Source organism: Pygoscelis adeliae, unplaced genomic scaffold (genome assembly GCF_000699105.1).
Source record: "Pygoscelis adeliae isolate BGI_AS28 unplaced genomic scaffold, ASM69910v1 Scaffold85, whole genome shotgun sequence".
NCBI lineage: Eukaryota > Metazoa > Chordata > Aves > Sphenisciformes > Spheniscidae > Pygoscelis > Pygoscelis adeliae.
In genome coordinates this window covers 8256709-8266249 of record NW_008824900.1, presented here as the reverse complement: position 1 = coordinate 8266249, position 9541 = coordinate 8256709, and the positions used below count along the sequence as shown (strand labels likewise).

At 40.2% G+C, this 9541-nt stretch overlaps 2 protein-coding genes across 2 annotated transcripts in view; one reads left to right on the top strand and one right to left on the bottom strand.

Annotated features, from left to right (window-relative positions):
* The window catches only part of LOC103917599 (putative RNA exonuclease NEF-sp), a 15732-nt gene extending 6324 nt beyond the window's left edge, over window positions 1-9408 (bottom strand). Inside the window, exons 1-10 of the mRNA XM_009324787.1 lie at window positions 9338-9408; window positions 7580-7701; window positions 6581-6707; window positions 5595-5679; window positions 4044-4193; window positions 3808-3896; window positions 2847-2962; window positions 1883-2021; window positions 1221-1315; window positions 276-378 (exon numbers count right to left, since the gene is read on the bottom strand). Of these exons, the coding sequence (XP_009323062.1) occupies window positions 276-378; window positions 1221-1315; window positions 1883-2021; window positions 2847-2962; window positions 3808-3896; window positions 4044-4193; window positions 5595-5679; window positions 6581-6646 (843 nt within the window). The 5' untranslated portion in view covers window positions 6647-6707; window positions 7580-7701; window positions 9338-9408. The remainder of the gene's footprint in view (window positions 1-275; window positions 379-1220; window positions 1316-1882; window positions 2022-2846; window positions 2963-3807; window positions 3897-4043; window positions 4194-5594; window positions 5680-6580; window positions 6708-7579; window positions 7702-9337) is intronic.
* A 91-nt stretch (window positions 9409-9499) lies between these two features.
* Window positions 9500-9541, top strand: part of ERI2 (ERI1 exoribonuclease family member 2) — a 5745-nt gene continuing 5703 nt past the window's right edge. Inside the window, exon 1 of the mRNA XM_009324834.1 lies at window positions 9500-9515. Within this exon, the coding sequence (XP_009323109.1) occupies window positions 9500-9515 (16 nt within the window). The remainder of the gene's footprint in view (window positions 9516-9541) is intronic.

The window sequence follows — 9541 nt, the reverse complement described above, 5'->3', positions numbered from 1 at the left end:
ATCCTTCTTTACCCAATGCCCCTCTTCAGGATCAGCAGCAATGCTGATTCACGTCAGTGTTTGAGTACTGAAAGACTGGTAATGCTCCAGGTTATTAAGATGCCTGGATATATGCTGAAAGTAACAAGCTGTCAAAATTGAGGCCTCTATCACAGCTCCATTTTCTCTTTTAAATCAGCAAGAGGATGGGCAGGATTTTTTTTTTTTTTTCCTTCATAAGCACAACTTGTACATTCTGCGATTAAGGACAGAAATCTTTAATTAGATATAGCTACCTTTGCTGGTCCTTGCTCAATAAAGAATTGAGCTAATTCCAATGCAGCTCTAGCATCTTCCGCAGGATCATGCCCAAGCTTCTGTTCACACTGAATCTCCTTCCTAGGGCATCAAAATTAGGTGTACAGACAGGTTATCTGTTTTTCCACACTGATCAACATCCTGTCTTTTCTAAACTGGGTCCTTTTCAGGCAAAATAGCTTTCCCCTCTCCAAAAAGGATTTCAGTGTGCAGCAGCATTCTTGTGAAATATTCCCAAAAGTTACTGCAAGAAATGTTTTTGCAATGTTGAGCAAAACACTGTTTACCAGGTTTGACAGAAGCAGTGCTGATACTTGGTACTCTGATGCATGACTATTTTTAATTTTACTTCTTCCTTGACCAATGACCCAACTCACAATTTGCACACAGACAGGGAAGCAACCTCCAACTCAGCGAGGTTTGGTGCTGCAGGGCCAATGTAATATTCACTATGTGAATGGTGAGAACCACATCGCTATGACATAGTATCCAGTGGTAGCTAGTACACTGAGTATGTATGTATACTTACTTAAGTCAGTAAATCATACTTTCATACATTAGCCTTTCTTTCTTGCTAACTGCAACAGATCTTATTTATGTGAGCCAGAGTGTCTTTGTTGCTCTACAATTCAATAGACTGGTACTGCTACAGACCTGCAGAAAAGCTAGTTTTGCGAGGACTCAGATCTGGTTGGGTCACAGCGTCCCAGCTTGCTCAAAGACAAGCCAATTTATTATGCTGCCTGATGTTTCAAGCAGGCAGTAAATTCTTCTTTACCATGTCTATTTGCACAGCCTGCTCCTTTCTTCTGAATTTTAATGAAAAAAATAATAATTCTGATGCTACTAGTAGAAGAGCAAGACCCTATGACTCCCCATGACAGTTTCTAGTATTTCCCATGACAATATAGTAATAATCTTACCCTAAAACAGCTTTGGCTAGAAATTTTAGCTTAAATCTTCGACCTTCATTTCTGGCAAAAAGCAATGAAGTATCAATAACACTGGGGTGGATCATCTGGAGGAGAGAAAACATCACCAGTTTAATTTAAGAACAGCAGTCTCATAGAATTGGGCAATAACTCCATTGTTATCTGTGCCTCTGCCTTCTCATTTCAGTTGCCAGTTTCCCACTGAGATAACTGGTCCACAACAAGAGAGCAGACGGGAATAATGAAACAAGCCTAACTCTCCTTTTAACACTCTATTGGGAAGATCTAGATTGGGTTAGAAAGATTAATTATGATTCAAGCATTTTAGGTTGGTTAAATTAAATATAGGAAGGACTTCAGTTCTTCCTGTGACAGAGCTATCATCAAAAGCTGAAGCAAGAGGTAAAGCTTCTGTTGCAACTGTATCTATGTCTGGACAGACTCCTCCTTTCCTTTTGGGTTCTGAACAGCCCCTTGCAAGTTTTATAGATGTAAGGAGAGTCTTTCTCTTTTAAATCCTTACAGACATAAGGCTATTCATAATAAAAAGCAATTAACAAGTGTTCACTAATAGAAAGAGGAATTGTTTAGAGTTTCCAGGGCTGAACTGAGTATCACAGGACTGGGAAAAATACTCTTAAAGACATACTCACTTCCAAAGCCTGAAGATCAGCATTTAGAGAATGACCCACCAATACTGCATCATGGGGAAGCATTTTCTTTAGCCTGGTTTGGATGTCTGGCAGTCTTGTTTTCACTGGAAGCAGCATTTTCTTTGTGATTCCTGAGAATCTTCAAAACAAAAGTTGGATGAGGTAAAAGCAACACATTAGCAACAGCGCCTACTGAATATTACAAGCAAGGCAGGTAAGATATGAACTCAGTGGAACTAATGACAGAACGCTATTTCCTGCTTTCTGTTCCAACATAAGAGGATATACTGCAGGTATATTAAACTGCTATGAGCGCTACCACATCTGTTTCAAAAGTTTATCATCTCGAGTCTCAAGTATAACTTATTCTTAAGTGATGCAGTTCTTAGCATCAGATAGCACAGGTAAGGAAATACTGCAAGACTGATGGTGGAAGAAGATGCTTCCAAGTAACCTGAAGGGATTGGCACATCACCTCCCGGATAAAGCTGGGCAAAATTTTGGAGAAGACAAGGCTTGAGTTTTGCCTGCTTTTGTTATAATCCTGAGCCCAGCCCCAGAGGTGTGTGAAAGCTGATAAGCTGCTCTATTCATTTTTTACAGATGAGCAAACTTAGCTATGGAGCAGAGAGACACAGACTGGAATCCTGTACTCTTACCCTGTATCCTATTTTATAGCCAGCAGTAAAGAGTAACTTGTACTGTGTATCATTAATCTGTAACAGAACTTTTCCTAGAACACTGCAGAAAGATAATGCTTCTGCCTAGCCATATGGGCACTATGTAGCAGACAGTGTATACATAATGTCGGTTATTCTAATCGCACAGCAAGAACTCTATTCTTAACACTGAGTAAAATGCAGTAGACATCTGTGCAAACCAAAGCCTTCCTGTGTAACAGGTTTAATTTGAAAGGGTTGCAGCTCTTAAAGATGAAGAGATAAGAAACTTATGTGCAAGTCACCTGGTGCGGTAGTTCACTACTGTGGTTTCAGGTTTGACTAGTTCATTCAAGAGGCATTGACCCTGTGCATCCACCAGAGAGACACGAGTGACTTCGTTCCCTTTTGCAGTCAGGCACTGTCAGGAAGCAGCAGAGGCAGTTGTTGAATCAGCATGACGCTGCCCCTCAAAAACCTTAGCTAACATCTGCTTTGGCTGCAGCCAGCATCACTACTAAGGAGTTACTCAACTTAAGAGACCTACCACTCATAGCTACAGTTTTATACTGTAGCATGCTTCATTTTAATTGTTAAATGCCCACCATAAGCACAGCAAACACACATGCAAGCACAACACAAAGAAAATCATTATAAAGAAGTGCTGATTTCACAGAATCAGTCTGTGCTCTGCACTGCAGAGCTGTCAGTCAGAGCATCTTCACCAGAGAAGCTGTACAACTTAAAAGCAGAGCCCAGGTTGTATCGTTAGTTACTCAATGCTGGTGCCAAACAGGCATCTCTGCAAGGTCAAAACTGTGCTAAAGGAGGAATCTTGACCCCAGCATGCTGCCAGAACAACTGTGATGGCTAAAGGAAAGATGTTTGATAAGAAAGTATCTTTCCTTTCCCAAACCTTGGGGAAGGCTGGGAGGAGGAATTCCACAGCAGTCTCAGGGGTAACTGCAGCATTGCTGATGGGCCTGGCAGATCCAGCTGCTGCTGCTCTGACAGCCAACGCAGAACGGAGCTGAGCTCTCTGCTGCACTGCTCAAGATAATATTTCTGTCTTGTTGCCCGAACCACTTCCCGAGTCCTTCCCATGGCTGCATTAGCACTGTACCATCCATGAAGGGACGGGCAGCAGATATTAATATATCAGAAGTGGTTTAGCAAATACACAGGGTGCTTGGCTCACTTTGGAATAGCTGGTAGGAGTTTGGTTGCTTAACTGTATTTTGTAAGGCCACACACATTCATTTTTACCATTTCACAATCCAGACCAAAGAGGGGGCTGCTGTCCGTCCTCTGCTGATCACACTCTGTATATATATAGCCCTTACATCCAGGGGAGCCTAGAATGAAAAGATACCCATGAATAAGAAACAGACTTCCCTCTTCTAAAACTCATCACATATCTTATATGACCAAACATATCACTAACTGTCAAAATTAAAAGAAACAACAACAAAACAACCACACAAAAGCCCTCAAAAACTGACCTTTTATGGGATAATCATTTTTTTTCTGCTCTTCTAAAGTTAGAGTATAGCTAGTAAGGCCTCGTTTTTTTTCTCCGTATTTCCGAATGATGGGATCACATTGCAGGTCTGAGCTTTTAGGAATACATTCACTGCTAGTGGAAGTCAAACCTGTAAAATACAGGAGCATCTGTCAAGCTCAGATAGCACTCCCTACTTGCAGTCAGTTTTCTGCATTAGTATACACACTAAAAGGCTACACCATTTCAAAGGAAAACGCTACCTGGAACAATAAACTGGAGATATAGATAGATAGATAGACAGACAGACAGATAGACAGACAGATAGATAGTCTGTCTGTCTATCTATCTATCTCCTGTTTATTTTTATCTCTCTCTCCAGTTTTTTTATATATATATATATATATCTCCAGTTTATATCTCATTTACTGTGTGTATATATACACACACACTATATATATTATATATACATAATTATATATACACAATATGATATATAATGCATATAGTGTATATACTATACATATATATAAAAAATATATACTTGATATTCAGGATACTTGAATCTTTTCCCAGTTCAGCTACTGACACTGCTGGCTGATTCAGAAGCAAGTCACATCACAAGTCTCTGTCTCACATTCCTTTCAGAAATAGAGACAAACTTGCGTCGTAAGCATGACAACACAATCATCTGTTACTTCATGTAAGCTGTAAAAGAAGTTATCTTTTTTTTTCTGTCTATCATCTTCTCTGTGAAATTCTTTCCCGTAATATTATCAGGAGAAAATGTGCTCTAAGTGTGGCTCACAAAGAAGCAAGCACTGAACTGACACCAGAATCCACAGCTGTATAAAGTTAAATTATCCCATAGGTGATTCTCTGCAGATCGCACTTAAAAGAAAAATATACCTGACATCTCAGATCTGTGACTGTGCAGTAGATTTACAGTCAGGATGCTAGAGGACTGTGTCAATACATTGAAAGTAACAGCTGTTCATTCTCCCATTTAGGACTTGAATTCAAGATTCTTTGTTACACTTCTAACAATTTCAGTGAAGTTCGCATTGTAGTCTCTTGCAGGTTTTGTACAAGCCTGTTGGATTACAATCACCTCTATAAAGAGTGTAAAAATAGGAAATCAGTCGTCAACACACCCGTTCTTTACCTTGATTTGCTGCTCAGTATAACAAAGAAAACTAAGAAGAAATGAGTAACTACTTAGCTTGAATCTAATTTGTATCTCTGTATCTTTTATTAGATACATCTTAGAATAAAATAACCACAAAATGGGTAATGAAGCGTCAGAATTTTGGATTAAACATGTTAAAAACTTTCTCTCTGCTTTTTGCATTTACTTGTGACAATAAGCCCAACAGAGAGTTACCAAACTAGTTAGGGTAACTAGTCTCATGGTTTAAGACATTTATGTTCTCCTTTGTAAACAAGTTTACCGTAGCAGCACGCTGGGATTGCACAGGATGCGAAGTCATAAATTACTGTTGAAAGTGAATCACTGTGGTTGAAAGAGATGATGCAAAACCAAGCAAGATACCTTGTGCAGTGTTTTGAGGTTTCAGGTTTGCTCCTTCTCCATACAGGCTGGCTAGGAAGTTGGCGGAAGGTGTTAATGTGAACCTCTGGAAAAAGAGATGTGTTAGAGACTTTGAAACAGAAGCAGAAATATCAAGCAAATGAGATGTTTGATCCCCAAAACAGCCAAATTTAGAGGAGGATGGATAAAGAAGTAGTGGAAATATGTTTGGTGTTTTCTCAAGGAAGAAACAAAACCCAACACAAAGCAAACCTGTTTTAATGACAGACGATATAGGATTCTTTGTACTAAGGGACAGATTTGCCTTGCCTGATATGATCAAGAAGGCAAATCTCAAGATTTTCTTTGATAGAAACTAAAGCAAGTTCCAGACTTTCCAGTTAAGTTGTGATTTGCATTTGCTGCAGTTCAGGGAGAATTCTCTAGAAGTCTGAATCTAAGTGCTTCTTTCTTTCTTCCTTCAAAAATCTTGCTTGTAACTCAGAAAATTAAAATCATTCTTTTAATAATCTTTTTGGGAAATGGGAGAAACTTGACATAAAGTGCAAATAGTAAAAGTGAGATTTTTCAACCAGTGTGAGTAGCATAACTCTACTGAGAGTCTCCTCACTCACTCAGAGTAAATTCCAAATTAACCGAGATATTTTTAATCTCATTGATATCCTGAAGATGCGGGAAGCATAATAGGGACTCTGACAAGCACAGTCAGAGGACTGAAACATCGATACACGTTTCACCTGGTAAGGCTTCAAAGACGTAAGGCTTCAAAGACGTAAGTCTTGAAAACCTGTTTCTAATATCAAAGCCTTGGCCTTTGTTCTGAGCTGACAACGGCTACAAATAGGTCCTCTCATTAGCTTGCTTTGAGAGTCAAAGATGGCCACTTCCTATTGGAAAAGGCAGTAATTTCACTGCAGTGATTAATCCTTGGGACATGGTTTCAGGACTGGAAGTTTAGAAGACAGCAATACAGTTTGGGGACTTACATGTCGGAACACTCTTCTGAGGTGTTTGAACTGCAAATAGAATTTGTAGAAATGGAGTTGGCTCATTTCGTGTAGAACAATAACCACAACCCCAGCCAGGTGGCTTTGGTGATAAATACGGCACCAGCTGCAGTTAAAAAAAAAAAAAAAAATCAAAGCAAAACAACTATCAAGTACTCTTAAAAACAAACTTGGAACCAGCCCAGCTTTTAAGTCAGTGAATGGCAAAGTGCCAAATGACTTCAATGAGAAGAGGCTTTATAGCTTATCTCAAACAGCCACGTATTCCTGGAAGCAACATAATATGCGAGACAGAGAAAGAATGAGTTATAGCAAAATTCTGCTGCAGCACCATTTAAAGACATTTATACCTCGTTTATATGCATCAGAATGTGAATACACAAGTAACTTCAGCTGTAGTGATGCAGTCTAGTGAATTACTGCATCAAAAAAAGTTTCACAATATCATTTCTGTTCACCACTAAAAATCTAAAATGGGATCATTTTTGCCTTGAGTTTAATATCAAGATTCATTACTTTCACCATATTTTTGCCGTCTGAGGCTATATGCCCTCCTCAGTCTTTCCCCTCCATTGCTGAGAAGTTGCCCTGAAAAAGGGCAAAGTGATGAAAATATTTTTCCCAAAACACTCCACAACACTCTGTTTCAATTATATCTGACAGGAAACCTGTTCATATTTTTTGTGTTGTTAATATTTTTAACATGGTATTTTGTTTCTCAGTGGGCAAAGCTTCTTCTGTTCCACAAAATTGTTTAGGTTTTGATACCTGCATGACACAAAACTATGAAATGGTAGAATTTTTGTCAGAAGAGGAATTCTGGCCAAGTCTAACAACAACTGTATCTACATAATACAGGCTGTCATTATGGTAACTGCGTTGCAAGGATTCCAAAACCAGCATGGCCAATATGCCTTTAGGCACGCTTTCACTGAGGACACAAGACAGGGTTGATTCCTGAATATGAATGTGTTATACCTGGGTTGTGTTGCATTGTGGCATTTTCCCAAAGCTGCATACTTTAACAACTCATACAGCTGGTCATGGCTGATTTCGCAGTCCTCACCAAATAAAGCTGCTGACAAGCGAGATGACTTTTCCTGTAAAAAGGAAAAGGCTAGTAAAGAAAGGTTTTATGTAATCACACAAGTTCATGGAAAACCAAGTGAATTATATGGTAAAAGGAAACTATTTACTACTTGGATACAATCAACTACATTTAAAATAACTCTTCCACTCATTACAGGCAAAACTTTCCTTTCAGATCACTATGTGATATTAAATTTACTATCAATATTTCAGTAACCCAGGTACTCTAACTTCAAAGATTTATTTAATAAAGATTAATGTAAGTAGATATATGTAGTAAGGAGACTTAAAGTTATTCGATTTGCAAACACAATGTTCTGCTCTCTCAATCCATTCACCCACTTGCTGCTGTAGAGCTTTGGGTGTTATATGTAGCCACTTCATGTAAGGTTTTGCTGAAACCCATTTACTTCATTTACATTACATGATCTGTTTTGGCAGATGGGTTTGCTGACCCCTGCAGGAAAAAAAATGTTTCAGTAAAATCCAAGGAAACTGCAGGAAGAAAGCATTGAGCAGATGAGATGGAGTGTACCACACAGTTCAACACAACAGTTCTTTAAGCCTAAACGCACCAATTCTCCTAAAAGCTAACTGGCAAGTAAATGTACGATTTTGGAGAACTCCACTGACCATATGGCCTGTTCCAATGGAGCTCCATTGGAAGTAAAAATTTTAAAGATATGTGATGAAAAGACGTCACGGAATGTGATGAAAAGGCATACAGGGGAAAAGAAAAAAGACCATAGGACACTGCAGAATATCAAATCCCACAGGATAAACAACTACCAGAAGTTGTGTTTTCCCCACCATGCTAACAAGCCTTGCGCTCATTAGTTTTGACAGAGCCTGCCCACGTGGGATTGAGCTGGTGCACTTTTAAAGCCATTTGTCACTGGGTAAGAAAGCTAAACAAAGGTGACAACCTTTGAGGTTCGAGTGGTTAAGAATCATCTGGTAATAATAACACAGGGTGGTGTAACTGCTAGTCCCTCATCTCTCATGCCAAGTTAGACAAATAAGTAATGACACCATTGTTTTCAATACAGCCTAATTAGAGCTTTGCAAAAAAACTCCAACCAAACAGCAGAAGTTTCATTTCACCAAGCAAAGGCCACCTGCCAACCACAGGAATTTCAGTCTCTAATGAGGTACAAATATGACTGACCTCACAGGTCAGACACGCTTACTCTTGTCCCCTACTGGGCACCAAGTAAGTCGTAACCTGGGTGAGCAAGGTGTTACCACAAGGTTGAAATTTTGGGTTGATCTCCATCCTTCAGGTGTGAATGCGCTGAGCAGACACAACGCTCCTTTCAAGATCTACTTTGCTTAGGAAAAAATGATACTGGAGAGTGTATTTATTTTTTGACAAAATTCCTTAAATGTAAATGCCTAACACTCAAAACGAGTTCATTTCCACATTTCTCAGAGCAGAAACTAAGCCATTAACTGTAACTATTATCTTTAGCCAACCGTCTCGCTAGACTGCCAGTAAAACACGTATTTTGCTGAGTTTCCAGCATCCCAACGCGTGATGCAATAAACCTACCAAAAAGGTGGCTGTAGGAGAGAAATACCACACGGCCACAGGCCTGCGGCGTCTCCCTCCCAGCACCCCGGCGCCGGGCGCGCTCTGCTGCTCACCTCAGGGCCCCGGCCGCCGCCATCCGCCCTCCTCCTCTTCCGAGCTGCCTGCCGTCCCCCCGCGTCCTCACCGGCTCCGGCGGGCCTTTTGTACCCGTTCACGCAGAGAGCCTTCGCCATGGCCTAGACGAAAGCACCGCGGGGTCAGGGCGGCGCGGGGCGATGCCGCCTCGGCCCCGCACAGCGGGGTGACAGCCCGGGCCG